Genomic DNA, 20,989 nt, shown 5'->3' with positions numbered 1-20,989 from the left:
AACATAAGAGACAGAAGGAGATTCCAAAATTTGATAAAGGATCCTCATATATCCCCCCATCTCCCATCACATTTAGATTGTTATTGCTGATAATTCCTTTTAAAATTCTAAGCAGTAAGGTGGCCTCTAGCTGTGAACTAGCCCATCACTCTTGAACTGGCCCATGTTGAGGGCTTGCAGGTCCTTTCCCACACCTATGGAGAGACAGACATGTTGATTATTATCAAGCCTTGGGCTGGAGAAATGAATGACCAAAGTCTGCACGCACCTGCTGTATGCTGAGCGGTTTCACATCAAGATTTGTTTTGAGGTTTATAGATTCTGGTTCGATTCAATTCCCCTTCCCACAGTCATGCTTTATTCCTCCTCACTGGACTACATGCCATCCGTTCCTCCAGCATCTATTATGTGCCACTCCTTTCCAGGCACTGGGCTAGGCACCTGGAATTCAGAGATAATTAAGATGTTTTTCTTGCCCTGGAGAGACTTCTAAGCGTGCTCCCTCATGCTCCCATGCCTTTGCACACGGGGCTCCTCCAGCCTAGACTACCTTCCTGGCTTCTGGGCTTGGCAAGTTCCAGCTCATCTTCCAAGTTTTTACCAAACCACAGCTTTCTCCCCAGGAGGATAATTCACACCCCGCTTCATGCTCTCATAGCCCTTCGACCCTCATCTGCTGGAGCATTTGCCACTTTGCACTGTGATTTATTTACAACTTCCAAGGACAGAGGCTGTGCCTTGTTCTTACCTGAATTCCCAGTGCCTGACATCGAGTTGATGCATAAGTTGCACTGATGCTTGAATGAAAGACTAAGTTAATAAAAGAGGATAACTATTCCTATGTAAGGTGTGTAGGAGGGTAGAAGTGAGGATGGAGCCATAGAGTAAATGTGCTTTTCTAGTATCTCTTTTGCCAGTAGGGGGAGAGATGTGCTTATAAATATCCCATCATGCAAGCCTTTAGGATCAGCGGTCTGAAAGGCCAAAGAGAGGCTCAGGGTCTTTCTGTGTGACCTCTCAAATTTATAAGGAGCCATTTTACTTCAGGTAAGAGTGGGTATGGGACTTCCGTGGTGACACAGTGGTTAAGAATCCGCCTGCCAATGCAGGGGACACGGGTTTGATCCCTGGTCCGGGAAGATCCCACATGCCTGCGGAGCAACTAAGCCCATGCGCCACAACTTCTGAGCCTGCGCTCTAGAGCCCGCAAACTATAACTACTGAAGCCTGCACGCTCTAGGGCCCGCGTGCCGCAACTACTGAGCCTGCGTGCTGCAACTACTGAAGCCCGCACGCCAAGAGCCCGTGCTCTGCAACAAGAGAAGCCACCGCAATGAGAAGCCCGCGCACCTCAACGAAGAGTGGTCCCCGCTCGCTGTAACTAGAGAAAGCCCGTGCCTAGCAATGAAGACCCAACGCAGCCAAAAAAAAAAAAAAAGAAAGAAAAGGAAAAAAAACCCCTACAGTGAAACTCATTGGAACTTGTTAAAAAAAAAAAGTGGGTATTACCTTGATTAACTTGAATCATGTGACCATATGGCAGGCTATTTTCTATTTTTCCCTTTACTACTTTGTCATTCCCTCTTTCTTTTTTAGGGCGTATGGGGGAGGAGTGAGGAGTGGTGGTGATTATTTATTCACAGGTTCAAACCTACAGGCAACACAATTCTGCCCTCTCTGAACACATTTCAGTGCAGTTTTGGGGTTGGAGAGTTTAGTTATTTGTTCCCGGTACCCACTGTCCAGGACTGCTAGGAAGAGTCCTCTTCCCTCTCTGCTCCTGGACCTTTGCTTTTCTTTCTCAGCAACCACTCCAAAAACGCACTCAGTCTTTCTTCAGTTCTCTCTTTTGTGACTCACGGATTTGCACCTCCTGCTTTGACTTCTCTCCATTCCCACTCCTGTATTTCTAATCCCTTGTAGGATAGTTCCAATTAGATGTACCGTCATCCGTTCAAGCTCACTACTTCTAAAAGTTAGCTGTTTCTCTCCCAGGTGTGCTCCCACTTTCATTTACTCTATTCCATCAGTGCCCTACCGGGCACTGAAACCAGGAGGTGAGGGTTAGGACAAGCAGGGGCGCCCAGGTGGAAGGTGCTGTGAGTCAGAGTACTTTAGCAGAGGCATTTCAGCACTACGGAGAGCTCCTAGTGGGGCCAACTCCCCGACTCCGGCCCCTCCCCTGCACCTTCCTTGCACACAGCAGCCTTCATATACACCTCCTTGTCACTGGAAACTTATGCTTGTTAAAGGAACCTTATTCATTTCTTCCAGGCTTAGTTCTCTGGGGACTGAAGACTTAACGGGGCTGGATTCTGTCCTTGCTCTGTCACTTATTGGATGCACTCCCAGAGACTGAGTTATCTAATTGCTCTGAGCCTCAGTTTCCTCTTCTGTAAAATGGAATGGCAGTATGTCTACCTATTTGAGAGTGCTGTTGTGAGGGTGAATTGAGATAGCACACATAAAGTATGCAGCACATAATATAAATTCAGTAAATAGTAGTTACAATTTTTATTATTATAGAAATTATCGGTACAATTATATTAATTCTTCTTAGTAACGTGTGATGGTACGACTCAAGGCTCTCAGGGCAGTGGCATGTCTCTGGGAGTTTACAGGCTGGTTTTGTGGGTCAGGAGGAACAAATGAGTTTAGGGGGCAAGTAAGTCCTCTGGGAAACTTCTTTGTCCCTTGGGTACATTATTAAGACAGCAGTGGGTGCTTTAGGGTTAGCCCAAGTCATAGTCAGTTGTTGGAAAAGAAGAGCAGGCCCTTGTAGATTTACAGAATAGGAAATACCCTGTATGTGGCAAACAGGGAAACAGGCCCAAGAGATCCAGTAATGCCCAAGGCGGCTCAGCAAGCTGGTGTCCACAGACAGGAGGACTGGGTCTCCAGGCTACCGGCTGCTCTTTGCATATGCTGTTGCTTCCTCCCGTGGGAAGTCCTTTCCCTGTCTAGTCTGGCAACTTCTCTCTTTCTCACCAAGAGTCAGCTCTCTGAGCCTCAGTTGCCTGCTCTGTGAAATGGGGATACACTGCTATTCACCAGGTTGTGTGGAGATTAAAAGTGACAGTGTGAGGAAGGGGTTTAGCTCTGACACAGGCATATCGTAGATGCTGTGTAAGATGTGGCTGTAGGCATTACAATGATCTGTTCATGGGTCGGACTCAGCCGCTGCACTACGAGCTCCCTGAAGGTAAGGACTGCATCCTTTGTCTTCTTGTTTTCACTCTCCAACTTGGTCTCCTACCACTAACCCTCTGCTCCCATAATGTGGCACCTCTCAGCATCCCCTGAGTGTGTCACCCGGCTCAAAGGCATGACTTGCTTGTATGTTGAATGAATTGATATTTCAGCTAGACGTGGTGCCTTTAGACCGGCTTTCTGGTGGGAGTTGCCACTGTGGAAAGTATTGAACTGGCCTGGGTAGCTGGTCAACTGGGGATGAGCAGCCCTAAGAGCTGTCAGAAGCGACTTTGGGGAAAGTTTGGTATCCCGGGTGGGAGGAAGTGCTGCTGGAATGTGCTGCTGGAATCAGCAGACCTGATTTGCTTTGTTTCCATTCCAGTTAATAAACACATTTGAAGTTTCGATGTGGAAGAGACTGGGTAGTCTGAGGCCTGGTGGTGAATTGATACCATTTACTCTCAGTGAAGGAGTAGCGAGCAGGGAGATTACTATGGAGAATTTTGCAAAGCATAATGGAGTTAATTTATAATTGTTGTGGGAGCTCTTTTCCATCAGCTGAATTATGATGGGACGGAGGTGGTTATTTTGTTGTTTGTGTCACCCTTTTGAATTGGAAAGTGGAAAAAGAAAATCATGCTAAATTGGTATCTGATCTTTTCAGAGCTATTTGCTAAATAAACTGGAATTTTAATTAAAACTGCAAGCCAAGAAGTAAATCACTTTAGAAATTTGTGAAGTTTTTCTTTTTCCTTTGCCTAATGTAATTACCACTAATAAAGGATCTTTACGGGTGGGAAATCAGACACCAGAATAAATAACTGGAGGAGGTTGCTATGGGGCAAGGAAATTATGAAAGGGGCAAGGTTGTCGTCTCCTCCTGCTAACATGGGTCTTTTTTCTGTGGTTAAGTTGTTTGGTAACCATTTTTTTTTTTTTGCGGTACGCGGGCCTCTCACTGTTGTGGCCTCTCCCGTTGCGGAGCACGGGCTCCGGATGCGCAGGCTCAGCGGCCATGGCTCACGGGCCCAGCCGCTCCGCGCCATGTGGGATCTTCTCAGACCGGGGCACGAACCCGTGTCCCCTGCATCGGCAGGCGGACTCTCAACCACTGCGCCACCAGGGAAGCCCCATGGTAACCATTTTGATCTCATTAAAAGTATTATGATCAGAAGCAGAAGCAAAGGTGGACGACAGCCCTCACTGCAGCTCCTCCAGCATTAATTCATGTGAGTCAATTATAATGAATGGATTTAATAAAAAATACAACATGCTTTGGTGATTAACTCAGCGAACAACACATGGCACGCTTACCGGGAGTATCATATTTGCAGTAACAAAGAAGTGAACAGGAAAAGAAACTTCATAGATCACAAGAATTGCTGCTTCCCAGCAGAAGGTTGTTAATTACTTATCCCCTTGCTGTATTTATTGGCTCTATTAGAGGATGAGTAATTATCGTCTTCCCCGGAAACCCACTGGAGCCAGACGGCGCCTCTTTAAAGTAGAAGTCTCCCCAGAGTGCTAGTTATCCCTGCGGGATCCTCTCCAGTCAGAGTCTCCAACAACCAGGAGCGCGGAGTGGGTGAGACAGGAATGTCAGCCCACGCGGGCACAGGACACGGGTCTCCTTCAAAGTGCAGGGGCTGTCAGAGCAGTTCTCCCTCTTAGAAACGCTGACGTGCTCTCACTCCCCCGTGCCTTCCCCCACCCCTACTTCCAGAGCATCCTTTTCCTCTCGGCTGGGTCATCCCCCAACCCCATCCCCTTTCTCCCAGCCTTGGCTCCCTCTCGGGTCTGGCTGCCCTCAGTCTCTCTCCACCTCCCCTCCATTCTCCCTCCTAGCAGGGTCTGCACAGCCCTGCTTGAGCACTTCCTGGGCTCTCTTCCACCTGCAGAATCGAGTTCAAGCTCCTCAGCCTGCGCTGTGAGCCCCTCACGATCAGTTGGGCCGTGTGGACCTCTCCAGCTCTGTCTCTCTACTGACCCTGGGCTGCGGGCACTCTGCGCTCTCCCAGACGCCCTCCCTGGCACGCACTTCTCTTTCTCTTCATCTCTGCCTGGCAACAACAACAACTTCACACCCAGCTCAAATGGACCCTCCTTGGTTAAACTTCCCTCACCTGGAGCAGGGGCAGTTGCTCCTTCTGGGCTCTGACACAGCACTTTGTCACACAGAACGTGTTTATCTGTTACCGACCTGCCTCTACCCGCAGGCTGGCTCCCGCATTCCTGGAGCTATGTCTGATTCACTGTTGTTTTTCAAGAAGCGGATTTGTGCAGGGCCAGCCTCTGCTTTCTCTACCATCGGGGAAGACTGGGGACTCTTCCTCTCTGCCCTTCTCACCAGGGGACTTAATTAGGTGACGGACAATCTAAGCAGCCCGCTCTCAATATTCTAAACTGGATTAATTTAGCTCCTACTATGTGCCAGGCTGTTCACAAGCATCCTTTCACTTACGGGGTTGTTTTTCATCTTTACCATACCTCCTGTGAGGGAGGGTTTGCTAGTCCTCTCTCAGGTGATGAAACTAAGGCCCTTGGTAGTTACCAGGCCTGAGATTTGAATCCAGGTTCCTGAACTCGAGTCAAGGAGCTTTTGTGCACGTACAGGCTTTCGCTAGAGTTAGATGCACACACAGGAAGGCCTGCGTGGCTCTAAATGCCCCGAGCTAACGTATGCACGTTTAACCTTGGGCTAGTCCTAGAGAACACCCCTGTCCACCAGCTCCTTTGGGTAATATCTTACCAGCCAATAGGTATGGGAAAGGGTGATGGGAAAGGATGGAAGAAAAGAAGGAAACTAGCTTTTGAAAAACACCTACTGTGTGCCAGGCATTGTGTGCCAGGCACAGTGCTAAACACATTATTAATCCATCTAATAACCCAATCACATTTGCCATGATTGTTCCCACTGAGGAAACAGGCTTGGAGTTGCCCCACGTGTGGGCTTTCCCCGCAGCCCCATCCAAAGACGCTGCCATCAGGAAGCTGGCAGGTCCCTCACCAGCACGGGGAGGCCTTTTCTCATCAGCCACATTTTCCACTGGCAGGAGGGAGCCTGGAATCTCCCCGTGGCCCTTCAGTTGGGTCTCTTGTCGTCTGTCTGGGAGGAGAGCGATGCTGCTAGCTGGGATGTGAGCAGCAGAGAAGAGGACTGAACTGGTCTCCCTCTCTCAGGCTCAAAAGGGGCTCCCCTTCTTTTGATACGCTCATACTTGGCAAATAGAACCGTGTTCCATCTGGGCACACCCTTCAGGATTTGGTGGGTTTCCACCAGAATTTTCACCATCGGCTTGCTTTGTCGATTGAAGAAAAGAGTGCTAAATTTTCAGTCCGTCCTTGAAGGGCAATTGCTCAGTCCTTTCATTGTCTTAACTGGCCTTCTTTGGACCCTTCTGTGCTCCATTCTTCCTTGAAGTGTTAATCACAACTCATTTTTTAATAGATGTATGTGCTCAGTTGTTTTTCATAGATTAATCCATCTGTCCATCCATCCAGCATAGTGGAGTTGAACGAGCACAATCTTTGAAAATAGACCAACATGGCTTCAGATTCTGGGTTTGCCACTTATTAGCAAAGGGATTGTATTTTTTCATGTCAAAATGGAGGCATATCTGTAAGATACCTGGCACATAATTAAGTGCTCAATAAACAGTAAGTATTCATTGTAAGGTTATACGAGTCTTAAATTACTTTATTCTCCGAATGCTTCCTTTCTCTTGGACCCTGTTCTAAAACTGGAATGGTGTATTCATTATCTATTGCTGCGTAACAAAGTTCCCCCAGTTCAGCATCTTACAATAACACACATCTATGTCACACAGTTTCTGAGGGTTAGGAATCTGAGAGTAGCTTAAAGAGGTTCTGGCTCAGAGCCTCTCATGAAGCTGTAATCAAGCTGTCAGCCAGAACCGTAGTCTCTGAAGACTTGACTGAGGCTGAAGGATCCAATTAGCTCGCTCACATGGCTGTTGGCAGGAGGCTTTTTTTGGGCTGCGTTTTGGGTCTTTGTTGCTGCGCGCGGGCTTTCTCTAGTTGTGGTCAGTGGGGGCTACTCTTCGTTGTGGAGTGCGGGCTTCTCACTGCAGTGGCCTCTCTTGTTGCGGAGCACGGGCTCCAGTAGTTGTGGCCAGTGGGCTCTAGAGCGCAGGCTTAGTAGTTGTGGCGCATGGGCTTAGTTGCCCCAAGGCATGTGGGATCTTCCTGGACCAGGGCTCGAACCATTGTCCTCTGCGCTGGCAGGCGGATTCTTAACCACTGCGCCACCAGGGAAGCCCTGGCAGGAGGCTTTGATTTCTTACCTCTCCCTGGACTTCCTCAAAGTGAGTGATAATGAGAAAGAGAAGAATAGGAGAGAGAGACAGAGAGATAGAGATCGAGAGAGAGAGAGAGAGAGAGGAGGGCACAGTCTTTGTATAAAGATGCGCTTCGGAAGTGACATTCCCTTACTTCTGCTGTTGCTACTGGTCACATAGATGAAGCCTGTGACGGTGTGGGAGGAGACTACACAGGGTATGAATTCCAGGAGGCAGGGATCAGTGGAGACCATCTTAGAGACTGCTTCCCACCAGTGGGTAGGTTGGGGAGAGGGTAGAAAGAAGAGTAAAATATCTCTACCCTGAAGCATTCTGTTAGGTGGGGAGGCAGTCATGTAAACATAAACACCCTACAAGGCAGCGGCTGGACCACAGGCATCCACAAAGTGCAGAGAAATCTGTTAACTCTGCTTAAGGGCATCGTGGAAGGCTTCCCAAGCACAGGCCCCCGTGGCGCTGGTGTTCTTATTCGGGAGCTGTCCTACTGATGCTTGATGTTTGGTTGGCATCTTTTTTTATTGAAGTTACTCATTGGGGTGATTTCCTTGGACATTAAAAATAATAACTATCCCATATAACAGCAACTGGCTGTTGACAAAGTGCGTTCCCAGGCATTACCTCAGTCTACATAACAGCCCAGGGAGGTAGACAGGTTTTACTGTGGCCATTTTCCTCCATCGTAGATGAGCTGCTGAGGCTTAGCGGGGCGAGGTCAGCGTGTCAGGGTCTCTGGGAGGGGTGTGGTGGGTGAGGGACTTGAGCCAGGGTCTTCCTAGTCCAAGCGTGTTGCTCTGGCTGCTACACCTTCCTTGTGTCCCCCTCCCCTGAGTGTTTGGGGCCCCTCATTTTAAAGCAGTAGTTTGGGTCATTTCCCCCCGAAGAAGCTTTACACATATGTTTGCCCATATCAAAGCTTATTTGCCACTTTTATGCCCAATCACTTGAAAGGTTTTCTGTTCACGAAGAAGTATTACGAAGAAAATCGTTCACAAAGTATAGAAACGTGAATTGTGCTTTCATCAGCATTCACTGTAAAACTGCATTTTACAAAAGTCCCTCGGGAGGGTTTGAACTTGCTCTTTGAGCCGTTAGAAGAGTGACCAGCATATCGGTTCCTCAAGCATGAATGTGCTTAAAGGACGTATGCTCAAGTTCTCATTAGAACTTGGCTATTTCGCAAGGTTTTTTCTTTTTTTTTAAGTCCTTCTGGGCCAGAGGGAAAAGAATTTTGGGTCCACACAGCTATATGCACTCGGGGAGGAACTTCCTTTGTGGCACAGATGGTGGCATGTGGGGTGCAGGGTAGGTTAGTTACTATAGTCCATGAGTGACAAATGACCACCGTAGCGATCAGTTCAAGACCAGTTGTGTGCAGTGGTTAAGAGCCTGGGCCTTGGGAACAGACAGACGTGGATTTGCTCCTGACTCTGCCCCTACCAGCTCTGTGTCCTTGGGAGAGTTATTTAATCTCTCCAAACTTTGGTTTCTTCATCTGTAAGTAGGTTAATAGGAAACCCCTTCTCATGAGGTTGTTGTGAGGATTAAATGAGGTAATATATATAAAGAGCTTAACATAGACATGGAAATAATGCGAGACATGGAAATAAGCATCGCCTAAATGCTAACTTTAATGATGACGGTGATGAAAGTGTATTTGAGTAGCTGCTGTTCACAGGTCCATTTATTCAAGTGTTCATTCATGAAACACGCTGCAGGTGTTGCTAACAATGGTGTCTGTGAACAACTAGGGGCTTCAGGGAGTCTTTGAATTCTCCTAAAATCACATGGAAAATTTTGTGCGTATGTGTGTTTTCCTGGAGAGGATCTCAAAGTGATTCTTGACCTCACAAAGGTTAAAAATAAAGTCTCTGGCTTGGTGTTAGAGATACACAAGTTTAGGAAGGTGTCTTCATTTTCAGAGTCCACGAGTGGGAAAGCAGACAGACTGACAGACGAGCTGCTGCTGAATGACCTGTGAAGGGTGTAAGTGATGGAGGCCCCAGAGAAGGGAGAGCTGGTGAGACAGCTTCATGGATGGTCCAGCTGAGTCAGAAGATCCCAGGCGAAAGGAATGGCATGCAGAAACCCAGGCCACAAAACAGAAAAGTGCTGTACGCTTGATGTCAAAAGTAGTCTGGCAGTAACAGTGCAAGTGCCCGAGTTGTCCATGGCCCAACCTGAAGCAAACGGGGTGGCAGAGGGGAGTTTGGGAAGTGTCTTTGAGACCAGGCTTGGAGCTTTGATGTGGGAAGAGTTGTAAGCGAAAGAGTAACATGGTCAGAGCTTTAAAAAAACATCCCTCTGGGTGTTGAGTAGACAGGAAGGGGAGACTTTGCGGGTGCGGGGAGGGGGAGGGTTGAGCAGGAGGCTGGTGTGGTCCTCATCCCAGTGAGAAGGGAGGCCCCGAATTAAGGCACTGGAGATTAAGGAAGGAGAGGAAACTTAAAAATAAATGAGGAGATAACCCAGAGGACTTGCTGACCAGTGGGATACTGGGGAGGAAGAGGGCATCAGAAGGGCTCTCAGGATTATGCTTCTCATTTTCCTTGGGCCTGAAGCCCACTGGATGCCTGGTTAGACATCACTGGGGACCTGAGACAGTATGTCCAGTTGTTGTGGTCCTGGAAATTTGTAGTGTTATGAGGGACATAAGGGCTACACATGAAATTATAAGCATGGTACGACGTGCTGAAGGGATCAGCAAGGTGATCCCTGAGGACTGCAGTGGCTCCGAAGCTCTCCATGTCATCACATCTAAGTTCCCATCTTGCTTGACCTCCCAGCCACATTCACACTGTTCCCCTTGCCTGTTAGGGCTCGTGCTCGCACTCTCTCTCTGGTCCCTCTTACTCAGTCTGCCCAGCGAGTCATCCTCTTCCCCCAGGACTGACCTACTGTTCCACGGGGCACTGGGGTACAGGCCCGCGTGGGCGGCCTCTGCCTCAGTCTTCAGTCCCGTCCCACACTCCTTTCCTCTCATCTGCTGTGTTCCAGCCGCCTTGACCTTCCTGCAGGGTTTCCAGTGGGCCCCGCTAAGTCCTGTGTCTGGGCTTTCACACGCTTGTTCTCTCTGCCTGGAACACTCTTCCTCCTCACCCTGTACCTGATCTTCCTTCCAACCTCGGCTCTAATAGCCCTTTCCCAGGAATGAAGTGACCGTTTAATTTGTTGCCCGAACTGGGATACATTGGCACTATTAATGTTGACACCGGCACAACAGGCATCGGCTGGAGCTGCCCGGGGCTGGCGGACACGTGGTCTCCTGACTCAGGGGGCCCTTCTCTGACTTCCCGGATGTGCTCGGTCCCCTGGGCTCTCCTTGCTCTCTGGGCCTCATCTCACAGCCCTCACCGGGCTTTGTAGTGATACACTGGTGTGACTTGGACTCAACCCTTTCTGCCCACGGACTGTGCGCTCCATGAAGACAGACGTGTTCCCATGTGTCTTTGGCACCTGAGACACACTGTGCCACTAAGTAGGTTCCTCACACTTAATGTTGAACTCAGATTTGTATTGTTCTGTGGCGCATACGAAGCACTTTCATTTCCGTTACCTTGTTTGGTCCCTGTCACTACCCGGTGGTTTCCTCATCTCAGTGTACCAAGGACACAGAGGTCCTGGTTACTTAAGCTCTCATAGATAGTAAGTGAACAGAGACAAGTCTAGAACTCTCAGGTCTTCTGACCTCAAATCCAGTGCTTTTTCCAGAAGGGTTTGAAGAAGAGAAAAGGAAAGATGATTCCAAGACTTAGAACCCAGGTAACTGGGAGGATGGTGGTGAACTTGAGAAAAATGGGGACTGGGGAATCTTAGAAGCACTTGTCAATTTTCAATTGCCCCGTGAAAATCCACGCAGCATTCCAGGCTCCAGAGAGCTCAGAATAGAGCCGTGAGTGGCCCCTTAGCTTAGGGGGCGGGGTGTAAGCAGAGAGTTTTGTCGTCGCTGTTGTTTTACTGTAAAATATACATAACATAAAATTCACCATCTTAACTGTCTTTAAGTGTACAGTTCAGTGGCGTTAAATACACGTTGCTGTGCAACCGTCACCACCATCCATCTCTAGAACATTTTCATCTTCTCAAACTGAAACCCTGTACACGTTAAACAATAACTCCCCATCTTCCCTCCCCGCAGCCGCTGGAAACCACCATTCTACTTTGTCTTTGTGAATTTGACTACTCCAGTTACCTCACAGAAATGGAATCATACAACATTTGTCCTTTTGTGTTTGGCTTACTTGACTCAGCATAATGTCTTCAGGGTTCATCTATGTTGTAGCGGGTGTTAAAACTTCATTCCTTCTTGAGGCTGAGTGATAGTACAGTGTGTGTATACTCCACGTTTTCTTTACCTATTGATGGATAATCAGTGGACACTTGGGCTGTTTCTACTTTTTGGCTATTGTGAACAATGCTGCCGTGGACATTTGTGTACCAACATCTGTTTGAATCCCTGATTTCAGTTCTTTGGGGTATATACCCAGAAGAGGAATCGCTGGATCATGTGATAATTTTTGTTTTCCGCAGTGGTTTTTAACATTACCAATGCGCAAGGGTTCCAATTTCTCTACATCCTCATCAGCACTTGTTATTTCCTTTTTATTATTATTTTTATAATAGCTTCCTAATGGGTGTGAAGTGGTTTTGATTTGCATTTTCCTAATAATTAGTGATGTTGAGCATCTTTTCATGTGGTTATTAGCCATTTGTATATCTTCTTTGCAGAAATGTCTATTTAAGTCCTTTGCCCATTTTTTTTTTTTTTTTTTTTTTTTGCGGTACGCGGGCCTCTCACTGCTGTGGCCTCTCGCGTTGCGGAGCACAGGCTCCGGACGCGCAGGCTCAGCGGCCGTGGCTCACGGGCCCAGCCGCTCCGTGGCATGTGGGATCTTCCCGGACCGGGGCATGAACCCGTGTCCCCTGCATCGGCAGGCGGACTCTCAACCATTGCACCACCAGGGAAGACCCTTTTGCCCATTTTTTAACTGGGTTGTTTTTGTTGAGTTGTAGTTTTTAAAATATATTCAGAATATTAATCCCTTATCAGATTTATGATTTTCAAATGTTTTCTCCCATTCCATGGGTTGCCTTTTTATTCTGTTGACAGTGTCCTTCGATGCAAAAATTTTAATTCTGATGAAGTTCAATTTATTTATTTTTTTCTTTTGTTGTCTGTGCTTTTGTTGTCATATCCAAGAAATCATTGCCAAGTCCAATGTCATGAAAATTATCCCCTATATTTTCTTCTAAGGGTTTCATAGTTTTAGCTTTTATGATTAGGTCTTTGACCCACTCTGAGTTAATTTTTGTGTATGGTGTAAGGTAAGGGTCCAACTTCAACTTTTTGTATGTGGATGTCCAACTTTCCCAACACCAATTGTTGAAAAGACTGTCTTTCCCCCATTGAATAGTCTTGTTATCCTTGTTGAAAAATCATTTGACCATATATGTGAGAGTTTACTTCTGGGTTCTCTATCTTATTCCATTGGTCTATATGTCTGTCTTTACATCAGTACCATACTGTTTTTTAGAAGTTATTTTTATCAGTTTTGATTTAGAGATGATTTAGAGATGCTTTAAGTTCACAGCAAAATAGAGCAGAAGGAACAGAGATTTTTTTCCTTTATAATCACTACCCTCACATATGCACTATCAAAAAAACAGTACACTAAAATGGTACATTTGTTAAAATCAATGAACCTACATTGCAGATTCTTATCACCCAAAGTTCATAGTTCATTAGTGTTCACTTTTGGTGGTGTACATTCTCTGGGTTTAGACAAATGTATAATGACATGTATTCACCATTATGGTATCACGTAGAGTAGTTTCACTCCCCTAAAAATCACCTGTGCTTTACCTATTTATTCCTCCCTCTCTCCTAACCCCTGGCAACCACTGATCCTTGTACTGTCTCTGTAGTTTTGCCTTTTCCAGAATGTCATATAATTGGGATCATACAGTATGTAGCCTTTTCAGATGGGCTTCTTTCACTTAATAATACGCATTTAAGATTTCTCCACGTCTTTTCGTGGCTTGATCATTTCTTTTTAGTGCTGAATAAAATTGCATTGTCTGGCTGTTCCACAGTTTATTTATTCATTCACTTACTGAAGGACATCTTGGTTGCCTCCAAGTCTTGGCAGTTATGGATAAAGCTGCTATAAACATTTGCGTGGAGGATTTTTTGTGGACATACGTTTTTAACTAATTTGAGTAAATGCCAAGGAGCACAATTGCTGGATCATATGGTAAGAGTATGTTTAGTTTTGTAAGAAACCGCCAAACTGTCTTCCAAGGTTGCTGCACCATTTTGCATCCCACCAGCAATGGACGAAGAGTTCCTGTTGCTCCACATCCTCTTCAGCGCTTGGTGGTGTTAGTGTTTTGGATTTTGGCCATTCTAAGGTGTGTAGTGGTATCTCATTGTTATCTTATGCACTGTTTTGATTACTGTAGCTTTGTTATACGTTTTGGCATCAGGAAGTGTGACATTTCCAAGATTGTTTTGGCTATTTGGGATCCCTTGATATTCCATATGAATTTTAGGATGGATTTTTCTATTTCTGCAAGAAAAAAAAATGGTCACTGGAATTTTGGTAGGGATTGCGTTGACTCTATATATCACTTTGAGTAGTGTTGACATCTTAATAATAGGAAATCCAATCCTTGAACATGAGATATCTTTCCATTTATGTGTGTCTTTCATTTCTTTCAGCATCATTTTGTAATTTTCAGTGTACAGGTCTTTGCTTCCTTGGTTAATTCCTAAGTATTTTATTCTTTTTGATGCTATTGTAAATTGAATTGTTTTCTTAAATTGAATTGTTTTCTTAATTTCCTTTTTGGACTGTTCATGGTCAATATATAGAAAAATAACTGATTTTTTTGTATTGATTTTGTATCCAGCAATTTTGCTGAATTCATTTATTATTTCTAACAGTTTGTGTGGTTGTGTGTGTGTGTGTGTGTGTGTGTGTGTGTGTGTGTGAGTGATCTTTAGGATTTTCTACATATAAGATCATGTCATCTGCAAACATCATTTTACTTCCTCCTTTCCAATTTGGATGCTTCTTCTTTTTCTTGCCTATTGCTCTGGCTAGAACTTCCAATACTGTGTTGCACAGAAGTGGCAAAAGTGAGTAGCCCTGTCTCATTCCTGATATTAGAGGAAAAGCTTTCAGTTTTTCACCATTGAGCATGATGTTAGCTGTTTAAGCAGTTTTTAAAAAGATCTTAAAAAGACGTGGGATTATGAAGTCCTGGGACCCACTTAAAATTGTGTTTCTCTGTGTTCTCGGTACCTAGCACAGTGCCTGGCACAAAGAAATTACCGAATAAATTGATTTAGAAAAAGATAGTTTCTCAAAACTGAATGAGCTAAGGGCTCTGAATGAAAGGTTGCTTTAGGAATCATTAAAGTGCCAAGAACTGAAAGGAGATCATAAGAGTGATAAGGAGTCCTCAGTAATCCACTGACATGGAGCACGTGTTGCTCCTGCAGTGTGGGCAGCAAACCCACTTGGATCTTAGTAAACTTTGCGTGGATAGTCTGCTTTTTAGAGGAACCTCCCTGGTTAAGTTATTTTTCCCTCCTCTATATTAGCACTTAATAGATGGAAGTTGTTAATGCTAATAGAGTGTGTACTATATGTCTCACTTTGGCACAGTTTTGAGATAATGTGAATGATTTAAAGGCCTTGAGTCTGTTTGCCTTCATTTTAATTTGGAATCGTTGGAAAGCATTGAGTCACCACCATTTCATTGCTAATGCTGTGTTCTCTCACTGGAACTCAGCCCTCTCAACTTGGAGCAGATAAAAATTCTGATTAACTGTAGTCTTAGGACGGGAAAATTGGATGATTTTGTTTAATGTGTTGACATTTCTCTTCATTTGGACTTTTAACAAGCAGGTTCTAAATATGAAATAACGTGTCCTCACTCTTTTCCCTTAAGGAGGGTCATCTGAGTTACGCATTTTAAAAATACATTGTGTAAGTGCAGAACTTGTGGAGAGGCAGCAAAATGTAGTAGAAAGAGCAGGCCCTTTGGTCTCAGCGAGGGATTTTCTGGTTGCAAGTAATTGAAACCCTATAGTTTGTGCAAAGGAGATGCATTCTATGAGTATGAGGCTGCCTTACAGGATCCAAGGACAGAAGGGACAGCCGGGCTCAGAAGGGTCTGGGCCGAGGACCTAGAAGCCCTGGGAACTGAGACCACTCAGTCTGTGTTGCCAGGGCCACATGGCCTCATCTCTGCTTTTCTCTCTGCACCTGCTCCTTTCTCCTCTCTCAGCAAACTGGCTGCCTTTGCTTCTCTGTCAGGCTGTGCACACGGCCAAGCACAGCTGCCGGGCTCTGGCTTTTGATCACTTCCAGTGCAAGGGCCAGCAGAGGCTGCCGGGCATCTCTGATTTCCATATTCCTGGAAGAGAGAACCTGGTTATCTCATCGTGAGTCAGAGGACCATTCCTGGTTTGTTCATTCATTCATTCAAAAAGTCTTTGTTGAATGCCAGGAACCATTTTAGGCACTGGGGAATATATCCTGCCCTTGTGGACTGTGTGTGTGTATGTGTGTGTGTGTGTGTGTGTGTGTGTGTGTGTGTGTGTATAAGAGACAAAGGAAGAGAGAGAAAGAGATAGAAAGAGATTGTGAAAGCTCGTTCTGGGGGGACTGGTTTGAATGTTGTGGTCTTCAGATAAAGAGAAGTATGGTTTGGAATTCAGCCCTGCATTCAGTTCTTGACTTTTCCCATTTCCAGCTCTGTGCAGCCTTGGGCATGTTACATTACCCCTCTCAGCCCCAGTTTTCTCATCAGTGAAATGGGCATCATGCTTTCTAGGATGGTTATGGGGATTCTAACAAAAGGGTGCCTCTAAGGTCACTAGTACAGTGCCCGCCACGTAGAATCAGAACTCTGCCTCTCAGTGGTTGTGACCCTGAGACAGTTACTTAGCCTGTCTTAATCTGTTTCTTCCCCTGCAACATGGGAAAGAAGGTCAGCAACTTCACATGCTTATTATGAGCATTAAATCATGTGATGTGTGCCAGGCCGCTGGGAGTTTGTACAGAAGAGACCCTCGGTGCCGGAGCTGCGCTTCTTGTTCCCGTCATTCATCACATTTCCCCTCTTTCTTCTAGTTCCCATTTGGCCGACGCTTGCCTTGTGACATCTACTGGCATGGAGTTTCATTTCACGACAGTGACATATTCTCCGGTCTAGTGAACAAGTTTCCAGGTATCCACTGTTATTGTTGGCATTTAAAAACGTTTCCAGGGCTGAGCCTCAGGGTACGCTCTTCGACAAAAACATAACAGTGTTTAGACATCAAACTGGAGGGCTCTTAATTGGGAATGGCTGCCTACACGCTGCCTCAGTGCCGTGACCTTGGGAGGCAAGGTGATCAGGAGTTAACTCACCAAGGGTTTTAAGACTGGAGGTTCCAAAACGTAAAAAGACAGGCTCTTCCGGTCTAATTCCACCGGCAGAAGAACATGACTTTCACCTTTTGGATTTCAGATATAATATGGGAGCGTCATGAGGGGACTATATTCTCAAGAGGCAAAAAAAAAAAAAAAAAAAAAATAGTCCATTTGCACTCACCATAGTTTCTGGAACATTTCAATGACTCAGTGAACGTGGACTCTGAATACGTCTACGTGTGTGGCTTGCCCAGGTAGACCGTGAGGTCCTGGGAGGGGCCGCGCCTCCTATACTTCTGGATGTTCCCACGGCTCCTGCAGTCCTTCCAGGCACACCGAGGCCCTCCGTAACTGCTGTCTCACCTACTGATGGCGAATCGGAGGCAGCCCTAGTTTTATGCCCATTGGAGGGAAAGGAGAAAGCAGGACCCTAAAGCAATAAAAGGAACCGTTTCCCCTACAGAGTTAGTCTAACATTAATAAAAGCTGCATGTTGCACTAAAATAATAAACAAACAAACAAATAAATAAAATAAAATAGACCATTTCAGTTTCTATTTAATATGCAGGAGACGGAAAACAGAAGTACTAAAATTCTGGGACAGTATCACAGAAATGGGGTTCGCAGCTTCCATTTTCTTTAAGTATCGTATTTGCAGTACCATTTTAAAATCGAAATACACCAGTCTCCACACTGGGAACAGGAGCTGCGGACAGCCTCTGCCTTTAACCTGAAGGCATCGTCTAGTGAGACTATTGTCTAGTGAGACTGCAAGGGGGGCTCGGTGCCACACAGGTGTCACAGCCAACACTCCGAGATGCCCCTTCACGCCACTCCCAGCCTCCGTCCTATCGTATACCTTTCCGTTTTACTATTAATCTCTACCGCCCTCTTCTGCCATGATTATATTCATTATTTTGAATGGCTAAGTGAAGAGGCTGGTTAAGTTAAGTGGGCATGTGTAGGGAGAAGGGGACATTTGGTTCATCTGGGTATGATCCCAGCCAGAGGGGTCCCACTTATTTTCAGAAGTTTTAACATAACGGGCACACACCATATAGGATACAATAATATATAATTTTTAAAAAGCACACCACCATGAATCCCATCCTCATTGAACAAAACCACAAGGTGAATATTTCTAGAATTTCTCCCAAACCTTACCCATGTTTATGTATGTTTACGTAGTTGCAGCCAGAGTGTAGTTCTTTTCTCTAGTTGTTTCATTTATGCTTATTTTTAAGAGGAGGATCAACTTATTCTTTTTCTTTGGAATTCCATGCGACGTCTTTAAGAAAATACCTCTCACAAAGCCCAATAGCCGTACGTTATACATTGGCAAGTTATGCCATGTCCACTAGCGGGTTTTTCAACTAAGCAAACAGACCACCACGGGCCACCTGGCTCAGCGTTACTTACAAGGATACAGGACAGGAAACACAGCTTGCCAGTCAGTCAGTGTCAGACATTTCTTCTCAGTGGCGTCATGGCAAGGGTTCCAGAGCTAGTCTTTGGCTCCGTAAGTGAAAGCTCAGGTGCAAAGAGACAAGATCCACATTGGTGGATGTGGGTCTCCCTTGACTTAGAAACCCTGTAGGAGCCAATAGCTCACATAGCTCCTCCACAGCACAGCTTCCAGGGTCCCCACCAGGGTCATGCTCAGTTACAAGATTCACTACACTCAGGAAAGCCCGGAGCTGTGGCTCCCTACCAGGTATTTATGCAAGATGACAATAAGGGATCATTTTAACCATATGCTTTGTTGTCTAGTCACACAGCTAACTTTCTCCCTTTATTGGTTTCCTGGGGAACAGAGCTAGAAAATTAACCCAAGGTCAGATTGGTTCTTAGAGGAGAAAGTGTTTTGTCAGAGAATAAGGAGGACTCTTGCAGCCAGGGTCCTTGCACAGTTTAATGGGATAGCTATTATTTTCTCTGTCTTGCTGCTCATAAAAGATGACGTTTGATGCCACTAAAAGAGCTTATTGGGATATTGGGAGAACATAATTTGGAAGAGAACAACTCTTTGAATGTGGACAGAGTTCCCAAGACATGAATTATCAAATGAGGCTTCACTGACATGTTCCCTATTTGCTCACGCCTCATCTGGTGGCCGAGAGTCGGAAGGAAGGAGTCGCTATAGCTCTACATTTGGGACGCAAATAGAAATACAGAAAAAAATACACTCAAAGGGCTAGTTTCGTTAAAGGTGATATAAGAATATTCATTCTAAAGAAGCACATTTGCCCCATCTCACGTTCCATGTGCCAGTGACAGGTACGTACAATTTTCCACTTTACTAACAGCAATTAATTAGCTCCAATGACAAAGCAGGCCTGTAGGCAGTGGGCCAGGGCCGCCACACTCTGCCCTGTGAAAGACAGCAATCCTTAGTGATGGGGTGATTCCAGAATGGTCTGTCCTTCGGCCCCGTTGGTGTCCACGCTTATCTGCTGTCTGTGATATATCCCATTATTCTGAAGATGCATTTTGTATGCACTGTGTATTACTTAGAGCAAGTTCTAGTGGACGTGCCAGGCAAGGATAAACACTTCACATGCTGAATAAACTGAAAACTTTTGGATACGCATATGGAAGTAATTTATTTTGTTCGTGTCAGCACGTTAGATTTTAGCCACTTTTCTATGGGCAATTTCCTTCAAGATATGTTATTATATCTTAACTGATGAATTAAGACTTTCACTAAAAATAATCTGATTTAGATATGTCTTTGCCTTAAGAAAGCCTAGAACCATCAATTCTCAGCTTCGCAAGCAACAGTTTTTTTTGCTGAGTTTCCGGGCCTGAGATGTATGGCACCACGTGGCGGGTGGTGCCTGAGAGCCCACCCTGAGGAGGGGACTTTGTCAGAGGAGGAGGGGGCTCCAGCGAGGGATCTCTGGGGACAGCCATCTGCCACGCACTGGTCTGGGCTAGGGATACAAAAACAAGGAGAAAAGCACGTAAAGAGAGAAGGCAAATACAAAATAAGCACCATGCCAGAGGGATGCTGTGCGAATGTGGAACAAGGGCACATGACCTAACCCAGATTTGCTTGGGGGGGCAGGCAGGGCAAGAGATCCTGGAAAAGAGGATTGAATGTGAACTGAGCCTCCAGGGATGGATGGGCCTGTCCCCCTTGCAAATCAAGGGAGCAGATGGGGTGCAAAGGCATGGAAAGCTTTGCACGTTGCTCGTTCAGCAAAGGGCACGTGGCCCATGCTAGTTAGAAAGGGTCAAGTTTGATAGGGCGGTGGAGAGGTGAAAGGCAGGGCCCAAACTTCACCGGGAGCCACTGAGAAATTTCTAAGCTAGAGAGTGACGTGGCCCAGCCTGCAGTTTGGAAAGCTCTGCCAGAGGGAATGCATTGGAGGCAGGGGTGCAGGTCGGGGGTTTGGGGTGGAAAGGCTGAGAGAGGAAACAGCTAAGAGGCCACTGCAGTATCCAGGATCTGAAAGTATCAATGTTTGCTTGTTGTTTGGTGGTTTTAATGTGTTTTTGCTAAGAATTATTGTTATAAATGATACTTGGGTTGAATAGCACTCCCAACATAGCTCAGATTGTGTTTGATTTGTTTTGTTTTGTCTTAAATTGGGCTAAGTAGGCCTGTGTGGGCAAGCCTGAGATCAGACTCCTGTGTAACACCAATGGGCCGAGACCACCCGAGGCCCTGGGACTCCAGTGAGGCAGACAGAAGAACCCAGGCCCAGAAGCAGTGGCAGGAGGCAAGCTCTTGGGTGAAAAGCTGCAGCCTGAGTTAGGGGCTTTCCCCAACTGACAGGGGAACGGCCACAATAGGGACATCTAGGAACAGACCTTCTTGAGAAATGCAGGTAGACAGTCAGCCTCAAAAGAACCTGTTAGTATAGCAGGAGCCCAGCCAGTGGGCTCAAGTCACACGAGGACTCCAGCCCTTGCAGGGGAGGCTTAGGGGGAACAGAGGAGGAACGTCGGAGACTGCAGGGCAAAGGCATCGCTGAGGCAGCCACTCAGGCACCAGGAGCTAAGGACCGGTGACCAAACTTTGGGGACAGGCAACAGAGCCTCAGAGAA

At 46.1% G+C, this 20,989-nt stretch overlaps 1 protein-coding gene across 4 annotated transcripts in view; it reads left to right on the top strand.

Moving 5' to 3' along the window:
* Positions 1-20,989, top strand: part of TTLL11 (tubulin tyrosine ligase like 11) — a 247,009-nt gene that overhangs the window by 32,405 nt on the left and 193,615 nt on the right. For 3 of the 4 annotated variants that reach the window (XM_079926309.1, XM_079926310.1, XM_079926312.1), the window contains exon 2: positions 16,655-16,751. The exons of the other annotated variant lie outside the window; for it this stretch is intronic. In XM_079926309.1, coding sequence (XP_079782435.1) covers positions 16,655-16,751 — 97 coding nt within the window. The remainder of the gene's footprint in view (positions 1-16,654; positions 16,752-20,989) is intronic. 4 annotated transcript variants of the gene reach the window in all.

The sequence above is a fragment of the Stenella coeruleoalba genome, assembly GCF_951394435.1.
Source record: "Stenella coeruleoalba genome assembly, chromosome: 7".
Taxonomy (NCBI): domain Eukaryota; kingdom Metazoa; phylum Chordata; class Mammalia; order Artiodactyla; family Delphinidae; genus Stenella; species Stenella coeruleoalba.
This window is presented reverse-complemented; position numbering and strand designations above follow the sequence as displayed.